This window comes from Sinocyclocheilus rhinocerous, unplaced genomic scaffold, assembly GCF_001515625.1.
Source record: "Sinocyclocheilus rhinocerous isolate Xijiao unplaced genomic scaffold, SAMN03320098_v1.1 scaffold453, whole genome shotgun sequence".
NCBI classification, from domain to species: domain Eukaryota; kingdom Metazoa; phylum Chordata; class Actinopteri; order Cypriniformes; family Cyprinidae; genus Sinocyclocheilus; species Sinocyclocheilus rhinocerous.
Window position 1 is genome coordinate 469,889 of NW_015655565.1, and position 25,967 is coordinate 495,855.

The 25,967-nt window shown below is 37.5% G+C and overlaps 1 protein-coding gene across 1 annotated transcript in view; it reads right to left on the reverse strand.

Annotated features, from left to right (window-relative positions):
• LOC107718391 (sec1 family domain-containing protein 2-like) overlaps positions 1-25,967 on the reverse strand; it is a 131,533-nt gene that overhangs the window by 46,398 nt on the left and 59,168 nt on the right. Inside the window, 1 exon segment of the mRNA XM_016525444.1 lies at positions 9,363-9,648. Within this exon segment, the coding sequence (XP_016380930.1) occupies positions 9,363-9,648 (286 nt within the window).

A 25,967-nucleotide genomic window follows, 5' to 3' on the forward strand; every position in this document is an offset into this window, starting at 1 on the left:
AATAAAATACACAACAATAAAACAAGGAATTTAAAACTTTGAAAATGATTTAAAAATTGATTTAAGAGGTTTAAAATGAATTTAAAACAGTTAAGAATAGAAAATGATTATACATAAAATATAGTGCAATCAGTTCGGACATTGCACAGTGCTCATTCAGTAAATGCACAGCTAAACAGATGAGTTTTGAGTCTGCATTTAAATGTGACTAATGTTTTAGCACATCTTATCTCTTCTGGAAGCTGATTCCAACTGCGGGCGGCATAATAACTAAAAGCGGACTCCCCTTGTTTTGTGTGAACCCTTGGTATTTCTAACTGACTCGATCCTAATGATCCTAATACAGACATGATTCTACAGACAACTATAGTAACCACAAACAGTATTACACAAGTCTTAAAAATCAAAAATAAATATACTATATAAAAACAATATTTACTATACATTTAAACAATTCAATCAGTTAATATGTAGCTTTTCATTATTCCTCAATTAGGTAAACTGATAAAAATTATCAAGTAATTCTTTAAGCAAATCTTCAGTAATAAAATAGAAATAGCAACAATTTATAACCAGTAGAACAAATGAGAAGCAAAATAAATAAAAGCAATAAAATTAATTGTGCTGCATATTCAGAAATAGTTAAAAACTACAAAAGTAATCAAATATAAACTATAAGTTTTATTATTGCCTTAGTCTTCACTGCATGATAATTAAATAAATATTTAGTTGTTAATGTTGTTTTTTTGACTAATGTCAATGACATTCACACAAATCAGAATTTTGTCCCACATAAGGGATGAATATGAATACAGAAGGAACATTAGATGATACGATATCTGATAGTTCACCAAAACTAGCCTAAACATCCACTCTACTGTATGAGGCCACACTCAGAGGAAGGCATTCTCATATCCCTCATCTCTAGAGAGACCTCCCAACACGATCCCTGCTGCCTGTGATTCTCACACTGATTGGTGAAAAAAAATACTCTCAAAAAATTGTTTTTTTCCCCCTGTCATGTACTATGTGAACATGTTCATGTGGATGCAATTGTACTAGTGTATGTATTTGGTTTTAACATGTATTTGTGAAGGATAAAACACTCCTGGCTTAGAGGATGAAGTAGGATTTAAGTTTTTTCCTGTATATATGTGCAGTTAAATCACTGTGAAAGAGAGATTATGTACATGTGTTTATGTGCTGGGACACATTCAGGTCATGCATGATGCTTCTACATGTACATGTTCGTAAACAGTTGAGCATGCATATGTGTTTACTCCTACAGGCTTTGACTGCTTTCCAAAATGTGTCTGTGTGTAATTATGAATTACGCATCTGTGCATTTATAAGTGTATTAATAACTCTGCTGACAGATACAGTACTTTGTTTCTCTGCCTCCTCATAACACACAGAGAAAGCTGGCACATATCTAAAAGATCATTCATAATGAATGATAAATGAATGATAATACTGGAAATGGTCCTGCACAAATCTAAACTCTATAACATAAATTCTAGCTGATATTGATAGGCCAGTAATTACTTTAATGTTATGGTCATATAAAATAAAATAACGAACACAATAGCTGATATTAACATTCAGTATTATTTGTTGTAAATAAGTTTAAAAAATAAATAAATAAATAAATAAATAAATATATATATATATGCTGTATGTAGATGATGATTTTAAAAGTGGATTAGAGTATGAAAAACAGATATTCATTCTGCGATTTGCTAAAATTACAAGATAACTTTTCTAAAATTTTCTATCAATGCCACTCTTTTACAAAGACAAAACATATCTTCATAATCTTTAATCAAAATGTAACACCTTGCTCCATCTCTGAATCAACTTTCTTTTTCATGCTGTAAGCCTTATTTTTCAGCCCCTCCCTTCAACCACCTGTTAGAGACCCCTTTTCATAATCCAAAGAGTTCTCAATGGATGAAATCACTTAAAATAAAATATCCTGTATCACTTGGAAATAACTATATGGGCTGCAACCACTTCTTTATGCTGACTTTAAACCTTGACGTGGCCAGCAGACATTAATATCATTCAACGTCATAAATCATAAACCATAACAAAGAACAGATGCTTTTCGATTTCTATTCCTCTTCAATGTTCAAAGCACCGAGCCATTTAAAAATCAGGTCTGTGATTCATGTGCTATCAATCAGCTCCTAATTCAGACAATACTGCCCTATAAACAGTCTTCAACTTTTTATTTATTGATGGGGCTCGTCCAGTTCTATAAACAGACACAGTAGCACACCATCACACTGTTTTCAGAAAATCAACACCTCTGCAAATAACATTCTCTGTTTCACACAAAACCATGGCCATCCAATTACATTTGCCTTTTCAGACCAGCAGGGAGCCACTTTACCCAATAATATTTCTTGTTTCATAGCAGTAGTGATAGTTCAGGTACCACATGTGGAGTTGGCTGTGGATGACTCCACTAAAGAACTCGTTTCCTATGATCTAAGACTGAAATGGAAAAATGTCCTAGTTAAACACACTTGTGCTTTAATTAAAAGCAGAGACAACCCAGACACATTTTCATTCACATTCTACAGGAGTGAGAACACTCCTGTCTCGTTTTCTATCCATCCTCAAGTGAATTCATTCCTCTCTCAGTTCTGATCTGCATCTCAACCTCTCTCTGTTTGGAGGAACTTTACAGGCCTCACCTCTGACTCTCCACCCGCTGTTCTGTGAAGCCACAAGGCTTCAGTGATGACAGCGCTGAACTCCAATAACATCATAATAATATGCCGCAGCAAACATCCCTGCACTGCTGTAGATCAAACTCACAGGAGAAACAAAGTAGAGAACGCCATCTCAAGCACAATATGTAATTACACAGACGGATAGATGGATGAGCAGGAGACCATTATAGTGAATCAGGTTGTTTGGTTCTAAAAACTATTAATTTATTAATTTGAGTCCCTCCATGCACAGCCTTTTTTGTAGAAAGAACATAACAACAGAACGATAGATAGACATAGATAGATAGGCAGACTGACAGACAGACAGATAGATATACTAATAAATAAATATAAGAGGTAAATAGAATAATAGAACGATAGATAGAGTAATAGAACAACAGATAGAATGACAGAACGACAGATAGACAGGCAGGCAGGCAGAATGACAGAATGATACATAAAATGTTCTAGAACAATAGTCAGATATTGATGATGGATAGATAGATAATTTAATCAAGTCGAGCCTGATAGACCAGGTGTGCCTCACACGTCCTGAAAAGTGAAGCTGCGGGCTCTTTGATCGCCCCGGGGCGTGTCGTTATGGTTGATTGGGTCTGCAAGAGTTTGGGCGGGAGTTTGATACCGCGGCTCCACCTTACGACACTACTGCGCAGACTCTGGCTCCAAACGAATCTCTACTGCGCAGACTCGGGCTCCAAACGACATCATTTACTCAAGATGGCAGCGGCCATACTAAGATGCTTTGGCTTCACTTTTCTATAATGGAAGGAATAGGAGACGCGTCGTCCATCTTTTTTTACAGTCTATGTGATAGACAGACAGACAGATAGATAGACAGATAAACAAAGAGAGAGTCAGACAGAATGATAGATAGAACAATAGCCAGACAGACTGGGCAGCTGATGTTGGTAAACAGGACAGCACACATAATGAAAGACAGCTGTGAAGGTTACACCAGCACTTACACCATCAGCCTGTCTGTAATTGTGCCGTCCAATGACACTCTGTAATCCACCTCCCCTGAGGAGGTGAACGCATCTTTGAGTGCGTTTTTTTAACTTATCTCGCCCTCTGCATGTGTATGTTTGCTCAGACAGGCTTTTCTGCTGTGTATTTGTTTTGGGGTGTACATCCTGTTATTCAAGCTCTCTGAGTTTGAGAGAATATGTTTATGTGTGAGTGGGTGAAATTCATTATGACAGTGTGTGTTTCTTTCTCGGCTGATTTTCTGCGGATTTAAAATGAGAGGTTCCCATGCTGACCATGGCTGAGTTCATGTTAGTGTGTGTGTAAGCAGCTTGTTCCCATAGTGACCAGATTTCAAGTCGAGGCTGCTTTCCGTCCTGACCAATTTAATTGAGCCGGATGTCACAATCAATATATATTTCACTGAGCACATGCACGGCACTGGTACAAGAACACCAGCCACAGCTGCACGTTCTTTTATTGTTACATAATTTGATTGTTACACTGATGATGAAAACATATGGCAGAAGTTTCATCACACGTACGTCCAGGCACACACGTAAACGTTCATACGCTCAGAAACTCCTTTAAAACCTACAAATAACTGTCAATGAGCAGTCATACATTTTGCTGGACACACCAGGTGTGCATTGGCACTGTAATTGGCAGGCTAGTGATTATATGTAAGAGTCATATGCTTTAAAAGACAGAGAAGGGGAACGTGGGGCCCCTCAGCCAAGCAGAGCAGGAAGTTACTGTAGCAAGAGCCAAAGCATTCTTCATTAATGCAAGAGAAGAAAAGAGAAAGGAAAAGAAAGTTAATATTCATTTTAATATTGTATTTAATATTAATTTTTAATGCATAAAATATTGTAATAGAGCCAAAGCATTCTTTATTAATGCAAGATAACAAAAGACAGACAGGAACGAAATAGGAGAGAAAAAGTTAATGCATAATGTATAAATAATGTTAATGCATAATATAACATAAAATAATAACTATATACAACTTTGTTTAAATAAATTAAAAATTATTATTATTATAATTATTAAATTAGTGTTAGATGACAGCAAACAATTTAAATATAAAAATTAGTTATTTTTATAATATATATTTATTTTATATATAAATAAATATATAGTATATCTATATACTTGGGTGCCTCAGGGCTCAGTTCTTGGACCACTTCTCTTCTCTGTCTATATGGCATCACTAGGTTCTGTCATTCAGAAACATGGCTTTTCATATCACTGCTATGCTGATGACACTCAACTCTACCTCTCATCATATTTTTAAATACATTTACTATAAAAATATATAATACTATATAATATCATAGTTTTATTTCTTAATGGAACTTTCAGCTAAAAAAACATGCATACTCATGCGTTACAACATATTTTATGACAATCGCAATGCTGCAACAAGCCAGGCTGTTTGTTTCAGAACCCCACAGGTATGGAAACATTCATAAAACTTAAAAACTAGGGCTGGGCGTTATAGCTAAAATTTTTATCAACGATATAATGTTTCATATCGTTCGGTATCGATAATTATTGACATTTTTATAACCTTTTTTAAAACAAAAAGCAATAGAATTTTTTTATTTATTTAACCACTGTATTTTTAAATTAACACAATTTATTGAGACAAACAACAAATATTTTTTTGTTTTAACAATCAAACACAAAATAAAAATTAAACAAATATCTCATTTCTAATGTTTTATATGCAGATTAAATAGGTTTTAAGGAAACTTTTGTCTTGTCTCCCGAGGCCACAGGAGGGCGCAATGAGCAACATAATTAAGCACATTTAAATTATCAACGCAAGGAAGTAACTCTATAAAAACGTGCATAACGTCTAAATTAACTCATAAAAATCACATATAATTTCGTAAATTGCATAAACAATTATGAACAAAACAGCATCATGTATTTATGCATTGCTAAATTTAAAGAGCTGAAGCGCCATTCACACAGATTGCAGTTAAAAACATATGAGACGCAGTGAAAAGGAATAAACCTCCACAAATTCGTGACGTGAATTCTAAAAGCTTAAACTGTTTTAACTTTGCATGGCTTTCTATACATCTCTTCTGTGAGACGCGAGTGCAGCAGTCATATTTGTCCGTCTAAAGATGCGCTGAATATGCGTTCTGTGTGAATGGCTTGGTTTCGGTTTTAACCTTTATCAAGATCTTCTCCGCATTGAGCTTCTATATTTCTCTAATATTTTGAATGAATAACGCAGCAGAGGCGCATCTCGTGGGCTAGACTAACAAAACATTAAAATGCAACAACGTCACTTACATCATCACCGCATCTCGCGTGCCCTGATGCACACCTAACATTCAAATGCAAATGTTTATTTTAAATTCAACTAATATTCATTCTTTATTCACAATCTCCTCATTACAGGCAGGCACAACACTCATTTCAGCATGTGTTCGTGTTTGTGTGTGCTGTCTGCGTCACTCATAGCACATGTCTATATCGTGCACTATATCAAACATTTTTTCTAACGATATCGAAGGCGGCGTACTGTCGATAAATATTGATACCGTTTTATCGACCAGGCCTATTAAAAACCCTGATTCCAACCACACTGACACACACACACACACACACACACAGTGGGAACCGTCAGGACCCTCTAGGCCCTCAGAGAAGGCCTAAACTATTGTAAAAAAAATATTTAAAATTTTAAAATATTTTTTTAAATGTCAAACTTTTAAATATTATTTTTAATAAAAAGTCATAATTTCCAATTTTATTTAAGCAATTCATAATTTCACAATCATCATCTAAATAAAAAATAAAAAAAATTTCTGTAAACACTTCAAATCTGCCTATTTAGCGAATGTGTTACATGAACTCCGCCCATTTTCTCCATATTAGAATGTTTCCGCCTAGTGTTTGCGGCTCTGTGATTGGTGGTCCAGCTGTGAAATTACAGAGGGCCAAGCAATAGTAAATCAATGGGAGTGTAATTTTAAATGACAGAAAAACTGACCAATCATATCTTTCCTCTAAATAGGCGGGCCTTGTTATCACTAACTTTATGACAAGTTCCGCCCACTGTGGGATCTCTATCGGAAAAAATATATATATACGCTAATAAACTAACTAGCTATTATTCACGTCACGATGGAAGCCGCAAATAACGTAAGTGAGGACATTTACTGGGCTGCTGTGCCAATAATAATATTATTTAATATAAACACTGCTTGTTTGTAATGAAGTGTCTGTCGCTAAGTTGTTTTGCTGTGAGCGCTGTCATGATGTGTTTACATTGCATTAAACATTACATTTGTTGGTTTTGAGAGCTTTTAATTTGAAAAGTTCTGAAAGACATTCAAAAGAGTCTATTATATTCTTTGCAAACAGCGACAACTTCGTTGCAGATAAGACACACTGGCTTTGCATTCACAAAACTAGGTAGGACGAACGCATAGTTGTCTTTCCATTCTTCTTTGTATGCCCTATTTTCGCTGTCAACTTTCCTCTTTAGACTCTTTGATAGTGCCATTTTCTCTCACCAGCTAGCTTAAATATTAACATCACTCTGCACACAACGTAATAGCGTACCTCCAGCACGCAAAACAATTTTAAAAAATGCAGATAAGAATGAAGATACTTGCCAGGTTACGTGTCACTACTCTGCTTTATTAATTTATCCAGTGTAAAACCCGGACACCGTGACACAAATGTGGCTTTTTGTTAATGACTGTCCTACTGTACTACAGGATTTAACAGAGTAACAGCTCACTACCAGTTACAAAAGACACTGTAACAGTCTGTCACAGGCAATTCTAGTTGCATTTCATCAATTAATTTCTTAAATTATCCTTTGACTATATATATAGTATATATGTTCTGGCCCGCCACCTAGTGGCGGAATTTTTTTTGGCCCGATGCCAAACTTACTTGCGACGCCTGCTCTAGGGCACCGTATCGCACACCGGACATGTCGCGTTCAGTTCGAGATGGCAGTCCAAAACCTTTAATCAACTCTCCAAACAGTCAAACATTCACTTCAACAATGAGCAAGTGGTGTCAATGAGTTTGAAGTTCGGTGATTAAAAAAAAACAGCGCAAACAGAATGAGAAAGTGCGGTCTATTGTAGTCAAAGCACGGAGGCCGGTGGTGCCGCCAGTGCGCGTGTAGAAAACAATGTGTTTGAATATTAAAGACATAGTGTGGCACAGCACTGTGCTTCTCGTCCGGTATGTGACCGCATTAAGGCTGGAATAGCCTCTTGTTTCAAAGGTGGAATTGTCAAAGATGACTTTTAGAATTAGACACTGTAAGCTAGACTGGTAGTCTGTTTTCCCCCCCAACGAGGGTAGGGGGAGAGGGCCAAGGTTCAAAAGTCATGGTTCACTACAGCACATACACAAAGATTTGAAACGACACGGTAAAGATGGAGGACCACACGCCAGTCTGACCACTGCGGCAAAGCATCTATTACACGCTTTCGAAAGCCGCGCTGATGGTGACTCTCTCAGGGTGTGTCCACCAGCCTAATAGGCACTTTGAATTTCACTTTAGTACAACATTGAATCATCGCAGGAGTAAAACAAGCTTATATACACACACAAAAACAGAGCTGAGCCCTCAAGGTTGGAAAAGTTGAACTTGTAGTCATGTTTCAAAAGATGCACGGCACACACTCTTTTAAGAAACCTCCATGTAGCCTTGAATAACACAACATTATGTAGGCGGCAAGCAATAATGACTAAGAAACTTAAGCCTCGGGAATGAGTTGGTTTGAAGTACAGCGAGTGTACAGAGTTCATTCCTGCAGTCACAAATCAGGCCGAATCAGGTTTACAGGCTCTCATATGGGCCACTGATTCAGATGGCTTCCATCAGCTGTCACCAAACCGAGAGAGAGAGCCTTTTTTTAAAAAAAAAAAAGAAAAAAGGGAAAGGAGAGCGTTTGAGGAAAAAGTAAATCAAAGAATTTAACCTTTTTTACTTTCGAAGTGGATCCCACCCTAAAAAAGAGCAGTGTTAGCGTGTGTGTGTGTGTGTGACTGATGGAGTGTGAGGATGGTGAGTGCGTATTCCTGAAGACAAAAGAAGACAGAAGGCAGAGGTGTTTCCCTCCATTCATCTTAACTCGTTCACTTTACTGTCTCAATCCATTTCACATCTTGACTCCTCTCTGACCCAGTTCTCTCTTCATCCTTGCTCTCACTCTCCCTCCAAAGTAACATACAGTACAAAGGTTGTACTACCCATGTGTATATGTGTGTCCTAGAGACATAGAGTGATTCCAACTTTTAGCGGTTGAGCGAATGGTGCTGGTTTGTCAGAGTCCCATTACAGGCGAGCAGTGCCGTTCTTGTTCCACTGATGTATGTAGTTGTGAAGTGGAGAGGTCAGAGCAGCTGTGCAGCGGATGTGCTGGTGGTTGTTTTAATGTTGTTTAAATGTTTCAGCACTAATCACTAGTGTGCTACTCAGAGATTGGTCATGACAGCTTCATGAAAAGTCACTCAGTGATGTGGAATCTTAGTGACAATAAGAGTATATAATCTACCCTTTCCCATCAAACTACAGTTGACTGACTGAGTTGTCTATACACATTCCTGCTTTATTATAAGGGTACTGGGATCACGTTGAACTAGTATTCCACCACTTACCTGTGATCTCCTGCAGCAGAGGGCTTAATGAGGTCTGCTGGGTGAGTCGGAGTGTCAATGCGCCAATCAACTCATTTTCCACCTTCTCAACATGTTTTTCCTCCTCAGCACCACCCGGACATGCTTCCTGGGCCATAGAGTACACATACACCAGCAGCACCAGAAGATCATCCACGCTCAGCTCACCAGAGCCTGAACTAGAGTCAGAACCTGTCCCAGGCTCACTAGACTTTATGAGGGGAAGAAGTTGTTTCAGAACCTCTGCCAGGTCCGAGTCCCCCAAGGCCTGCAGAACAGAGACAAGACATTCATCAGCACTATTAAATTTTATTTTAATTAAACATTAAAAAACAGCAATTATTTGAAATAGAAAATTTTTGTAACATGTAAATTACTTTTGACTAATTTAATGTATTCTTGTTGAATAAGTAATAATAATAATAATAAAAAAACTTACTGACTCCAAAATGTTTAATGGTAGTGTGTTGATTATATTCAAATTAATATAATGTGACACATTAAACAATTGCACAATTATTTACTGCATATTATATTTATATTTATTTTAAGTATAATTAAAATAAATACAATTATTTAAGTTTATTATGCCATCAACTCCTAATCTGCATATAGTAGTTGCAGGGCATTTCAAGTTGCCCCTACATAGGGAACCTGTGAATGGGAATGCTGGAGAGTCCAATATTTATGCCCAACCAAGGTGAAGTGCAGATGACCCTGAAAAGTTTCCACAAATGATATCTCTGTTATGCCATCTGTCTACAGGAGGCGATATCAGAACAAATACAACTCTGCTCCCTGGAAAAGCTGCTCGGTTTACGTGAGGACAGACTGTTGAGATACACATCAACTTGTTTTTGTGTGTTCATGAGAGTCTGAGAATGACTGCGTGCTTGTGTTAAAATGTGTGTGTATTAGAAACCTCCATAATCGAATAACCTTGAGGATAGATTTCATTTGTGATGAAAAAACATCCCTATTGAGCTCAGCAGAGCTGTTCTGCCCAACACAAACACGGTTTCTCTCTCTGGAGAGAGCTGAACTGGCCTTGCTTCAGAATCTCATATCTGAAAACTACAAAATCCTCCCTCTGAGCCTGAGAGTACAATGACAACCAAACAATACATTCCAAAGCACTAAAACATGGAGTCTCAGCCCACTAGGCCCCTGCGTGTTGTCCTTCCTTCCGAACATAAGAGGCCCACCTGAACCATCTTATGAGGTAACCATTATCAGTCAGAAGAGAATAAATGGAGTGTGTAGTCGGTATTCTCTTGAATTAAATGAAATTCCACACTGTTATCTGCTTTAGTGGATGAGATTCCCCACAGCATACAGAATTGGGATCTCAGATCAGATTACAATTTAGATTCAAAATATAAAAAAATCTGCTGTGCAATTAGAATTTGGATGTCTCTTATAATGTCCTTTTTTCTCATGACTTTGAGAAGTTTTGGACTGTTTTCTGGGGGAACTCGGAAGGAAGTCGAACCCCAGCGGGCTAATTCAGATCTGTGCACAATGTAGCCTCCCAGCCAGAAAGCCAGGATATGAAGGACTCACTCTTTCTCCATTGGACATAATCATTCTAAATCAGGCCTGGAAATGTAGGGAGGACTTTGAGTTGGCGGTTGACTGGAATCGGACTGAGTCACACCTGTGATGCTTCAATCCATGTATGAAAGGACATACATTTAAAAAGAAACAGTTCTTTGAGAGAAACCATTGTGAAGCTATAAATTTCCTTTAGGAAAAGATCATTAGTAACAAACAACCCAATTCTGTCAGAAATGAAAGTGGGTCTGATAAGCCAACCTTCAAATTTTTTTCGATGATGGAGTGGCTGCCACTTTTTATGTGGGTTAAAAGATTTGCTCAGGAATTTTGGAGACCTGTGCAAGTAGATGGTAAAGAAGGATCAGAAAATTGTTGAAATCTTGAAACAAACACATGGGCATCAACAAGATGAGCATTTAAGACAACAGACCATCATATGATAGGGTTTGTGTAAGTAAATTACATTACATACAGTGGGTACGGAAAGTATTCAGACCCCCTTAAATTCACTTCACTGAACTTGACAATGTGCAAAATGACAAAACACTTTGTCAACAGACATTGCGATAAAAAAGGAGATTAACATGAGTGCCACATCCAGTCTTGTTCTTGTTTCTGAATCAAAGCCCAGATCCGTGTCTGACGATGAGTAAAATTCGAGAGAAACAAGAACAAACTCCCTCAGAGGCACGTGACTCACACCAGTCTCTACCACAAAACACATTTTTATCCTTTGACATTGTGAAATCGAAGCCATGCGGAACCCTTAGCCCAAATGTTTGTGAAACAGTGCTTAGGAGTTCTCTTTTCTACTTCATTTACTGGCGAAAGAAAGATGAGAGACAGAGATGGAGGGAGATACAGAGAAAGAGAGTGAGAATTATTTTATGATGTTGTCACTGCATCATGATGGTAAGAGATATTCTACAACTTTGACTGGTAATGTACCATAGTAACATCATCTGGCCTCACAAACTACACAAAAGGACACTCAAATGCATTCTCTCATTATGATTCTGTGCTAGAAAGGATAAGCCGTGCTAGGGCTGTCATGCACCTATTTTTTTTTAATGACAGTCCTGCCTCACTTGGTAGCCAAGGCAAGCTAGGATACATCCAGAGGAAGAAGAAAAAAACACCCTTCTGCAGTTCAGACTTCTACTTGCCCTGCTAATATTTTGGCCCTAACACACTGGTACTAACACAAACATGTTTAATTTATATATTTAATTTATATTTTGGAATTTTTAATAATATCTGGAAATTATACAGATATTATAATTACAAAGGAAACTCCAAAAATTGACAACCAAATAAAATTCACAACCAAATGCCACAGAAATCCAAATGTTTAAAGGGGTCATCGGATGCCCAGTTTCCACAAGTTGATATGGTTCTTTAGGGTCTTAATGAAAAGTCTATAACATAATTTGGTTAAAATTTCTCAATGGTAGTGTAAAAAACACCTTTTTTACCGTCAAAATCAGCTCTGTTTTCAGCCAAAAAAATCTGTTTTCAGCCAAAATCAGCTCTGCAAGCCATTCTAGTCCATGTTGCTTTAAAGGGGTCATATGACGTTGCTAAAAAGAACATTATTTTGTCTATTTGGTGTAATGTAATGTTTATGCGGTTTAATGTAAAAAAAAAACATATTTTCCACATACTGTACATTATCGTTGCTCCTCTATGCCCCGCCTTTCTGAAACGCATCGATTTTTACAAAGCTCATCGTTCTGAAAAGCGAGGTGTGCTCTGATTGGCCAGCTATTCAGTGCGTTGTGATTGGCCGAATACCTCAAGCGTGTGACGGAAATGTTACACCCCTTACCATACTGTGATGCCGTGTCCCGGCGTGATGAGACAAAACCAATAAAACCCATTACAAACGAGGCATTTGTTGCATCCAGTGGGGACATAATTACGGATTATAATGACTTATACTGTCTTTTTACGTGTTGCAATAAGGCAAGCCACAGTTCCACTAACTGAACCCAACCTCTCTCATACAGACCTTGGTCCAACGGGATCCTTATTGTTGAGCACTGAGCTGTTAATTGTTATTAGTAATTCTTTGCATTAGTATTAGATGGGATAGTACTGGGTACAGTTTTTGTTTAGCTTGTTTAAAAGATGATTGGGTGGTGTTTAAAAGATTTATGTGAACACTTGTCACTTGAATAAATGGGTGTACATATACTACTTGTCTTAGTGTAAAGTCTGTGTGGTGTGTTTTAAAGGGGTCATATGATGCGATTTCAATTTTTCCTTTCTCTTTGGAGTGTTACAAGCTCTTGGTGCATAAAGAAGATCTGTAAAGTTGCAAAGACTAAAGTCTCAAACCCAAAGAGATATTATTTATAAAATGTAAGACTTGTCCACGCCCTCCTAAAACGCCTCATGCCACATAAACACATTTCATTACACCAAATCACAAAATAATGTTCTTTTTAGCAGCATCATATGACCCCTTTAAAAGTTCTTCTGTGTCCAGGGCCGTAATGGTCTGTGTTTGCATTCTTTAGAGCACCTGACATCTGCATGAGGGTCATGTTCACCTAATTGGGCTGTTCAGTAAAGTGACCTGCTGAGACACAAACACAAGCATGTGAACACACACAGGAGAAAAATGCACAGATTTTAAATTTACAGCTGTTGACGTAGTGATCGGAGACGTTATTTCCCCTAATACAGTGTCCAGGGGTTTTCCTTGACAAAGTAGAGTAAGGTATAAAGGAAAGTTGAAAAACTAAACTCTCAGTCCTCAGAAACATTTTCTCTCTCCACCCAATGCTAACATTAGAAGTCTGAGCTCAGATTAATCAATTCATGAAGTATGCAGAAAAATCTGAAAATCAAATGAGATCTTGGCTGAAAGAAGAACTTGGCCACAAAAAACATGGGTTTGGTAACGTGGATTCCAAAAAAACTTGGATACTCTATACTGCATTGCAGTTATGTATTGAAATCAAGATGCCAATAACTCTCAACACCACTTAACATCTAAAAGATCACGTAAAATCGGTTTCAGTCGTAGCGGCACAGGAAATCAATTGGCTGGTTGCTGAAAAAGTACATGAACAGACAAGCATTTTAAATCCCAAAACATGAGTTTGAGATTTAAGTAGTGTTGTTAAGACAAAAATGTCTTGTTTTTAAACAAAAAGCAGCAAGTAGTTAACTCTTTACTGCAATACTCAAGACAATAACTGTCAAGAAGTAACCATCTTTGTTTAATCAAAACAAGCATTTTGAGAAGCTCATACACACTGCATTCGAAAGCAGCCACTTATTAGGCAGACAGCACACGGGTTCAAAAGTGAAAACATAATGACACAGTAAAAATATTATTTTAATATCGACTTGGTACTGAAGTGCCAGTACTTTTGACATCCCTAGATTTAAGGAACACAAGCTGACACATTATGTAGACAGTATTTTGTGGTAAAGGCAGCATGCTGAATGCTAAGCATCTTGGCTTACCTTTGTAGCATTAAATAAAGTCTTAAGCCTCAAAATAACATAAATAAAAATACCATCACTCCTTAACTCACTCTTCCTGTCTTAATAAACCCAAAACCAAATGAACCAAAACAAGAAGTTTAAGCAATAAAATGTGGTGTGGTATTTCTGTAAAACGGCGGTTATTGCTGTAAGTGTAGTATATACATAAACCTGTCAGTGTGAGGTAAACGTTTTTGGCTTGTTTTCTAGAAAAGGACTCTGTGGTTGTTAACTATAGTCATAGGAAATAATTATTAAGAGAGCAGATGCCTGCCCACACATTACTGCTGATATTAACAACAATTAGCTAATGGAGCCATATTGTCGCTACATGCTACTATAACCATTAGCCGCAATTACTGATAAACAGGGTTACAGTAAAGCTTATATGGAAGTTGTATTACCACACCATAAAGCATGATATTCATTAAGCATAGTTCTGTTTCAGTGAACTGTTAGTGCTTTGATAAACAATGTAAATGTAAAATGAAATTAACATTATTCATGTGAAATCACTGGTCTGAGCCTAATCATTTTAGCCCAAAAGATTCACAGATTTCTGAGGGGAAACTGACCATTTTAGAATCGAGTGTAACAGCGCCTGTCCACTTTTTCAGTAGGGTTGGGTATCGATTGGGTTTTTTACGATACCGGTGCCAAATCGATACTTTTAAAATGGTACCGGTGCCTAAATGGTGCCTGAACCGATACTTTTTTTTAAAAGAGCCACATAAAAAAAACGATGGATAACATTAAAGAACATTAAAAATATAAAAAATAAATATACATAGCATTCACATGCTCCTTGGATGCTCTCATTTCCCGATTTGTGCTTCCCTTACTCTAAGGTTAATAAATGTATTTCACGATCTGGGTCATTATTTAATACAAAACAATATTTAATATAAAACCACACATAATGTTTCTACTGTATCTCTGTCAATCACTCTGATTTTTAGTTAAAATGAGTGAATTGACTGAGTGCTACTGTCACTGTCTTTAATCAGTTCTGTGAATGACTGTATGGTATGCCACATGCACTGTAAGTGTACAGTTTATGGAGCTAATCGCTATAGCCTCGCTAAAAATGGCCTAGCAACGCCCATGCGTCTTACGTCCATTTCAGAGAACCAGGACAAATATTTCAATCGATCGCTCAGGCATTTAAGTGGCACCGAAACGAGGCACCGAAATCTGCGTTCTGATTCGGTTCTAGTACATACCGGTTACATAGGTGCAGCCATATTGGCACCGGGTTTCGGTACCCAACCCTATTTTTCAGTGGCTTTGGTTGAGTATTTTTCCCATATAGAGGATTCAAAGAAGTCTTTGTTTAAGAGTTATAAGCCATGAATCAAACGAACTAGCAATGAGGTGAATCAAAACATTACAAATTTTGATCTGAAGCAAAAATAGTATTTGAAAATCGGAAAAAAAGACAAAAGGTACAAGACTGTGTGCCTAATGGCTTTAAAGAAAGGACAATTTACTTGTTGAGATTTCCTACAGAAACACAGTTAAGTTCTTCAGGAATGATACTGTTAAATACAATTATTTGAAAAATAAGTTGAAATAATGCAGGCTGATGGTTTTAAAAAAGCATATACCCATAAATTAAAAACCTTGTAGCTCACAGTAGATCTGTCTTTTATAAGTTGTCGTTCAAAATCTATTTCCCTATGTAGAAAATGAATGGGAGTTTTACTTCCAGAACCCGACTGTTTCACTCTCTAGAAATTATATTATAAATATGTTCAAAGTAAACACTCAAAATTGCAAAAAATTCCTAAAATGAAAGAAAAAGGTCTCATAAGCCAATAATTGAATTGACCATGCAGTTTCGCCCCGCCCTTTACCTCTCATCCAATCAAGACAGGCTGCCAGACCACGCCTGTAATGGCTTGCTGTCTCCGACAGGAAATTAACTCCAGATGAGCCTCTAGAGGGAGCTGACCCGGCTGTGTGTGTGTTTGCGTGAGTGTGTGAGAGAGTGTGTATCCAGTTTGGCACTAACCAAAACCAGGTGCCTCTCTCTACACAATGGAGCCCTTCTACGGCCCTCAGGGCAGCAGGGACTCTGGGGTAAGATAGTGGGAGACGGTGGCTTTTATCGGGAGGGGGCACTGTTGTTGTGGGCACACCGCTGGAGGAATGTTGTTGATGTGTGTATGTTTGATGCCTGAAGCCTTTTATAAAGAGGGCTGTAAAAACAGAGCACCCTAAGAATACCCTTCGCTGTCAAGAGGTTACAACCAGCCAAAAATAAGGTCTGCATATAAAAGCATGATGTCAGTAAGTAAGGAAAGATTGGACTCCACTGAAATAGGCCAGGAGCTAAAGGTCATTCAAATTACTATTAAAATTATAATAAAATTAAGTACTAAAAGTTATAACTTCAAAGTAGACTCATAGTACATTCTTTGGTTTCTCTATTCTTAAAATGATCCTCCACCTAAAAACAATTCTGCTATTATTTACTGTACTCACTCTCACGTCGTTTCAAAATTGTGTGACTTAATTTCTTCAGTTGAAGATAATTGAGAAATTTAAAGAATGTTCTGGTTTTTATTTTCATGCAATCAGAATGAATGGATGAAAAGAAGGAAAAGCACAATGAAAGTTTCAGAAAAGGGTATGTATTACAATAAAACAAGAAGGCAATGAAATTAAGCCATTATTCATAGATTAACTCAAGCTATTAACTCAAGAAGCACTATTACCGGATCGAGTTAGACATTTTTCGAAACTTGAAAACCAAACCAATCTGATTCGCAAATTAATCATTCATTCCAGTTTTGTGAACTGGATATATTAATCACTGAACAGAAATGATTCAAAAATAATGATTAATTCATGAAACAAAAATCACTTCTCTCTGGAATGTATCAAGAAGAACTGGGGATGTCAAGACTTTCAGTGAATAATGAATTAAATCCCAATCTGTTCCTCACACAGAGATATTGTATGACATTAGAAGACTTGGAATATAGTCTATGAGCCATACAAACTATTTTTATGATATCTTAATAGTTTTTGGTCCTTTTTGAATGACAACTCCAGTCCTCACTCATTATAATTGCATACTTATATAATTCAATATAATACATTCAGTATAAATGCAACAAGCAAGTCTTCAATTTTTTCCTCAAACAGGTCATAAATGAGTGAATGAGGACAGAACTTAGATTTTTAGATGAACTATCCCTTTAAGCCACACACACACACACACACACACACACACACAAACTGCTCAGTGAGACATTGTCATTGCATGATTGTTGTTTCTTCTGCTTGTGTCCGAGCACTGAAACCCTGGAAACGGGTAACATTTCTGAGGGCTGGAGTGCCATTCGGGGTGGTGCTTTCTCGTTGAGAAGGGATCACAACCGATGCTTCACTAACAGGATGAGGGGCAACATGGGACCAGAGGGGGACTGGTGGTCACTGGTCAACAAAGGAGGCCTTAGAACATATCAACGTTCTAGAACTGAAGGCGGTGTATCTAGCATTACAACACTTCCTACCAAGTTTGTTAGGCCGCCATGTGCTTGTCTGGTCCGACAACACGTCAACAGTCTTTCATTTGGCACCAGGTCTCTTGCTTCTTTACAACTAACTTGCAAGATCCTCAGATGGTATCAGGGCTGACTGGCTTTATTAAAGGAAGTTTATCTCCCAGGATCGGACATTCAAGTAGCAGATGCTCTGTCCAGGGATCTACTGCTTCTGGGCGAATGGAGGCTTCACTTGGATGTGATGCAGCTGATTTGGCAATGGTTCGACAAGGCAGAGGTCGATCTATTTACCTTGGAGCGAACCACACATTGCCATTAATGGTTTGCGAGAGCAGAGGCATCCAGCCTATTGGGAGAGGATGCATTAGCTCAGGAGTGACCGAATTGCCTGTTGTACACCTTCCCTCCTTTTCCACTTCTATGGGAGACCCTATTCCGAATATTCCTGTCCAAACACAGGCTGCTTTTAGTGAAACCTCGTTGGCCAGCCAGATCATGTTTTACTCTTCTTCTGAGTCTGTTACAGGGCGAGCCGTAGCAGCTTCCCATCAGACAGGACCGCCTTTGAACGGCTGAACGGCCATGTGTGGTGCCCAGATCCAGCTCATCTTCAACTTTGGGCTTGGCCAGTGGGTCCACTTCTCAGTTAACTGACTGTGAGCCAGCAGCAGTGAACACTATTGGTAACGCTAGGGCTCCTTCAACACGAAAGCTTTATGCTGCTCGTTGGAGGATTTTCTCATCTTGGTGTGGGGATTAAGGACTTGACCCAGTTCACTGTACTGTGCCATAAGTATTGAGTTTTTTGCAGCATCTATTAGATGACAATAGGGCGCTTCTACCTTTATGTTGCTGCCATATCTACTAATCATGCCCCGGTCGATGGTACATCCTTGGGGTCTCACAACCTTGTATATAGTTTTCTGAAGGAAACTCCTTTTCCTGTTTGGAACTGGCTGCTTATTCTAGAGTTTCTTTGTACACCACAATTTGAAGCATTGGATGTTGTGGATATTAAGTGGTTGTCCTTGAAAGCCATTGCTTCCGCCAAACGCATTTGTGAGCTTCATGCCCTGTCAGTGAGTGAATCGTGCTTACGCTGGTTACCAGAGGATACCGGGGTCATTCTTCGGCTTAATCCAGCCTTCCTCCCAAAGGTCTTGTCACCACAATTTGTGAATCAGTCTGTTCATCTGGCTGCTTTTCAACCTCCTTTTTCTCCCTCTGATGCAGTCGGGGAGAGGTCTGACCTATACATTACAAGCTTTGAGGTGCTATGTCAAGTCTACTGCTTCTTTCAGACAGACAGATCAGTTATTTGTCTGTTATGGTGAGGTACGCAAGGGTGCTCCTTTGACTAAGCAAAGACTAGAGGTCATCCAGAAGGTCATCCGGAATTCAAAGAACCACAGTTACATACGTAACTAGCGTTTTCTCAAGAATATTAAGCAACACAACTGATTTCAACATTTTATAATAAGAAATGTTTCTTAAGCAGCAAATTAGCATATTAGAATGATTTTTGATGGATCGACACTGGAGACTGGAGTAATGATGCTGACAATTCAGCTTTGCCATCACAGGAATAAACATCATTTTATGATACACTGAAATAGAAAATATTTCCCCCCCAAAAAATAATATTTCATAATGTTACTGTTTTACAGTGTAGGGATTTCTATCATGAACGGACTCTGATATGCCACTGCATCAACTCATCATGAGGCTTCAAACTAATCCAATCAGGAGATAACACAGAGATCTTTTGTATCAGGACTGAAAAGTTCTTAAACCACTTATAGATACCTCGTGAGGTCTTGTGACCACCAATGAATGAACTACTACATCCAACAGGAAGAGGACAAGTAATTTAATCACACCCTCAGGCTTGTAAAACAACGGACCTAAAGAACAGTGATAATGTGATTAAATCAAACTCAGCAAACCACCGCGTGACTGTATGGACCTCAGGAAATTCCCCCTCCCTTCCTTTCTCTATTAGCAGAGGAAACGCGGTAATTTCATGGACCAAGTTTAAAAGACAACATTTAAAATCATTTATAGTATCGGAGCAATATATTCACAAATAATATGTTTTATGTCTGGTTCATTCTTCAGAACTGTATGTAAATGTGTGTGTGTATGTGTGTGTCTTAGCTTAGTTTTAATGTAATCTAGAATAGCCAATAAAATTTGTGTTTCATTTATAAAGAATCATTGTCTGGTGTCGTATAAGTTTAAAGTCAAACCTTGCCAAGATCACGTTACCTCGCTAGGAGCTTACAAATTATCATAATTGTATTGACCTGTGGCCAAGGGAAATACCCATATTCAACTTGTTAAAATATACTGAGGTCAACGGCTCGCTGGACAACCGTTGATTTAAAGCGTAAACTATCAAATTGGAATTCAGTTTTAATCAGGTGGACCTCGAATTTTCAGATTCGAGTCCTTTCAAACCCTGAATGAATTAATAATAATTAATTCCCTAAAATTAAGTAATGAGACATTACACAGTATTTTTACTTAAATACATGCAGCCTTTGGAGCATAAGAGCATTGTGTTGTGTTTGGTTGTCATGGAAGATCCTGGGACACAATTCAATCTGTCCACAGAGAAAGACTAAAACAGATGGATGAGAAGATGGGATGAACATTAAATGAAGAGGACAGGAAGAGGCAGGTTTTAATGCAAAAAAGAAAGATAATGAAATGTATGCCGAAGAAAACTAAAAAAATGTAGGCAGATGAATGGAGTGAGGCAAAGGCGGTTTACATAGACCAAGAGATAAGTGCACAGTTAATGAGATGCTCTTAAATATAATGCTAGATAATACAGCTGATGGATGTTCTCTTAAAGGTAAAGGCACAGATGGTCTGGCCTGCATCAGGGAAGTTTATGTAAGAACATCCTCATGAATCTTCTCTTTTAAACATTAGCCGCACTCCGCTGTGTGAGTGTATGTTCTTTGGAAGTGCAGCATAGGCCATGTCACCTTGATGTACTAACTCTATTCAGGGGAATGTTTATGATGATTAATAAAGTATTATACGATTTATTTAGTATTAAAATTGTTATAAATAAAATAAAGTAATTTTGTGCTTAATCAAGCCATTCGTTTAACAACATGCTAATATCAGATTTATTGGAAGTGACTTAGAATTAGTTGAGTACAATGAAATTTCATTACACAAAGAAAAGTTTCTCAAAAGTCTGACAATTTGTGAGGCAATTCAGACACTTCAGTCACTTATGAAGTTACCTTTAATTTAACACCCTGCCTTGGAAGATATCTGCCTATGTAGACAGCAGACAACGAAGCAGTTCATTTATTTATTTAACCAGGAAGAGACTCACTGAGATTAAAATCTCTTTTCCAGGAGTGTCCTGGCCAAGATAGGCATTATCTGTAAACAGTTTGCTAGGGTTTGGACCAGAGTCATCGTCCTTTATCTCAAAAGCAAACAATGTGCCAAGTCTTGTCTGTTCGACAGGTCCAGCGGTTTCGAACAAGGCCAGACTGATCTGATCTGATAAAGACAGACCATAGCAGCTGTGGTTTCAACGTGTTTTCTGCTGTTGAATGAGAACAATGCAGTATGTAAAATAATCAACGCAGCGTAATGTTGTTTTTGCTGCAGTATGCAAACACACTTGTGCTTCCCTTCTCTCTCTTACACAGTGAACAAATAATAAAGTCAAAACGTACCCCCATTCTCTTTCCCGTAATTGTATGGTTATGCTAACAGTATCATTTATTTCAGACAGTGTTTACAGACACGCACACAATCACGTAGAGTTGACAGGCCACATTCTCAACAGTGTCACCATTGACCATAAGATGGCCACTGTGACACGACTCTGAAACCAAATCCAAACACACATGCAAAAACAACACACCTACTCGTATCACAGGATTAACTGCTAAAATGCAAAAAAATTCAGTGAATAAGATATAAAAAATTACTCCTGTAATACACTCTTTTAAGTTTAAAACACAATATGGAATTATTTTTTCCTGATGCCTGTTTCTGCCTCAGTGTAAAAATAAAAGGCAATTGTGACTTTAATTTTTCATATTTTTTTACTTTATATTTTACTATTGCAACCTTGGTTTTGTAATTGCAGCTTTATATCTAAAAGTGGTGACTTCATTTCTCACAATTGCAAGGTTATTCTCTATAATTGCACATTTATATGTCAAAACTAAAAATCTTCCGCTTAGAGTTTGGCATATATTAACTGTAATTTGAGTGTGTTGTATCTGCATGAAAGTGTAACATATTTTGTTATTCATTTTGGCTGAATTTGCTATATAAGAAAGCAGAATATAAAGAAGTCTGACACACACAAAACACACTATGGCTGCAACTCAACTAATGTTCTCTCTCTCTCTGTTACAGACACACAAAAGCCCAAACATAGACTTTGACCTAATAATTAATGTCAGACTGAAACACCAAAACACACCTAACAAAACATTACTCTTGAAAACACACACAAGTCTGCGATTAGAAGGGTTAAACTTAACCATCTGATTCTAGTTTGTGTCTCTAACACACAGTCAGAGGGTTGAGTTCAGTGTGTGTGTGTGTATGCATAATGAGAGGAAACCAGGTTTCAAAATAAGAGTTCTGTACTATTGAGTGTGATGTGCCAATGAATCACACTCCTCCTTTAAAAAAAAAACAACCCATAAAAAAATTTAATAAAATTATATATATGTTAATTAAAATAACATTTTGAAGACATTTTTTTGCACAAGTACGTGAACAGACTGAAATTAACTGGCTTTGGAAGTGAAAATACTTACGGTCTGTAGGTGGCAGCGACATACCATGTAGTTAAGAGTTCATTCAGGAGTGTGTGTGTGTGTGTGTGTGTGTTTCTGTGCATGTACTCTGTGTTTTGCATGTTTTGTTGGTTAATAAAATGCTCACTACGGAGGATCAAACTTTGAAATACGTGTCTCTTTTTCAGCATCTGTTTACCGTGTCCTGGCGGACCTAGACAAACTAAAAGGTCCAAACATTTACAATCATTCGAATCAGGTATAAACAGGAAATGTCAAATTACTCCATAAACTCACACACACTCACATCAGTGTGCTTTTATGGAGGGAGTCTCTTATTGAAATGAGTCAAACACAGTGTATGCTTTGAAACATAATTCTGACTTCCTGCTAATTTGTGTCTTTAGGGCAAGAAGGCAAACACGCACCTTTATGATTAAGACGTTACTCAGCGGAGAGCACTATGATCAGAGAGATATCTAATGGGGGTACTGTACAGCCTCCTGGGGTGAAGGCAAATTTGGTCTTTTATTCCCGGAAACTACAGCTGGATGATGAGTCACTGCAGAATTGGGCTATTTTACGATCACTGCGATTTGGAATTGGGCTATTTTACGATCATATTTAATTCTGTTAACACCGTACGGTTCAAACTGATCAGGGAGGAACATGAGTCTAAAAGGAGGACAAACGGAGGAATGCACACCCTCTCTGTCACACATACACATAAACAAAACAACAAACTGCTGAAATGCTGCATATCATATGGCTTAGTTAGCTAAACAAGAGCAGACATCTTCTGCTATCATTTAGAAAGAGAGAGAGAACAGCTGAAAACAGAAGCCAAAATCAGCATGTCGTGGTTAATCAGTATGTCTGTTTTCATTCTCTCTGCTTTCTCTTTATCTCTCACACATTCACAGAAAAAATCCGGCATCGGAACAATCTGAACTCTCACAGTGACAAGACAAGATCAAATTTGGTTAGAGAGGAGATCAATACATGAGACTATATGCAACTCTGCAATATTCTTTGGGCATTTTGTGTTTTTAATTTGACAGGACATAAAGATCGACAAAAACAGAAACTAAAACCATAAAAAAATTCTGAAAAATTTCTCATTTTCATTTAGTTTAACTTAATGTAAAACATTTTTTTAATAAAAACTATACAGGCATACTAAAAATCACATAAAAAGGCAACTTTAAAACAAAAATGAAAATGTAAAAATAATATTTAAAATATTAATACAAACTATAACCTTATTGATACTACAATAACAATGGACTGGATACAGAAAAGAGTGCAGATTCTGATTTGGATTCAAGCACTGTACGACAACGAAATTATATTCCTAATCAGTATCTCTTGCTTGTTTTTCAGTAATTTTTTAAATGTAAAACATGTCATTTTCTGTGCCACTGTGGCAAGAAACTGCGAAAATAATGATTCTAACAGCTTTCTCATACATTACAAAAAAAAAAAAAAAGAGAAAACATCTGGCCTGTTCAAACCAAGATGGATATTCAAGAAAAAAATTATTTTAAAAACATTAAAAACATTTTAATGTGAATGAACAAATGTTAATGCTTCTGTTCAGACCGTCACAAACATTTGTATTGCTGTCAGTGCAACAGATTTTATTATTTTTTTTACAGAGAGGCATTCTAATCTCGCTTCAATGGCCATTCAAGCTTTTGGTCACATGCCAAGAGCTGCTGCTAACAGGGTCCAGACAAAAAAAAAAAAAAGTTAAGGAGCCATTGGCTCCTATAAGAAATAAAAATAGGCAGCAAATTATTATTTTTCTTTCAAAACACTTTAACATCTCAGTTCATACTGTCATGTGTTTATGTCTCCCCTCCTTTTACTGCATCGGCATTTTAATCCATCTTGTAGATGTCCTGGGAACTAAGGTTCACTTAAAGTGAGAACTTAAAAAATGTATTTTCCAACTTGAGAACTACACAGTCACAGAATTGTTTATTACACAGAATTTGTGCCAGCATGGACCATAACTATGTCAGCATCACTTGGCCCTTGATTGTAGTTTGGGCTCCCCCTCAGTGCATCCTATAAATGCTCTCATATGTCTTGCACACATCCAGTCAATTTTCTTCATTAGTAATATGCAATTATAGGAGGTGTTGAAATTTATCTTTAGCTCCTTGCATTCTTTCTTATCATGTAGACAACAGGTTAAGTATAATTATGAATATGAAATATAGCACATATATTTAGCAAAATGCTCCTCTTTATAGTTATATTTTCTAGCTGTTACAATCTTACACCAATATGCTTAATATCTCAAAAACAATGTGTCCAACAGGTTGTCATGTAAACTTTTATCAGGTAAAGATCATATTAGTAGTTGACTAATATTGGATTTTTCAGTGAATGGTTTTTAAACTTTTCTATTTAGACTAACCTGAATATTTGCTTACACTCTTGGATGTCTGTGACAAGATGAAACTCTGTGTGTCGGTGCTGATTAGCTTGAGTGATATGTGTTTTCAGGGCTGATGATGGGCAGAAGGGCTGTACAGAATGTGTTCTGCTCTCTTTCCATCTGCTCAGTGTGCAGAGTCAGCAGAGCCGTTTGATTGACTCATGGAGCTGCTGTGGTGAGCACGCCGTAGGAATCCAGCATTCCATGGAAGAGGACTCAGAGGAACCAAGCTGTTCCGCTAAGATGTACTGTAAATAATACAATAATGCTTTGATGAGCTTGATCATTCATCATTCTGTTATATCAGCGGCGTCCAGCAGGCACAGACTTCGCCCACTTTAAACATGATGCCAGGTAAGTTAAGGGAGGGGCCAGAGACCGTTGTCATGGAGATTGAGAGAGTGATGTATTGATGGGCTGAGAGAGTACTGTTCAGGACAGCAGGACAATGCAGCACTTGAAACAAAATCAACAGAGCTGTATGCAAACCAACATTCCCATGAGAACAGATAAGTGAAAAACAACACCAGTTGAATAGAAAGAGTAAAATACAGCTGCAAAATGCAGGACGATGTTTTCATTTCTCATCAAACCACTTTCAAACACTTATTTGTCTCTCCTGCTCTTTATTTCTTTCACTCTGACCCTCATCTTCATAAAAATTCCTCTTCCTTATCCAAACAACTAACATTAGTTCTAGGGATGCACCGAAATGAAAATTCTTGGCCGAAGCCGAACAAAATGAAACACTGGGCCGAAGGCCGAAGGCCGA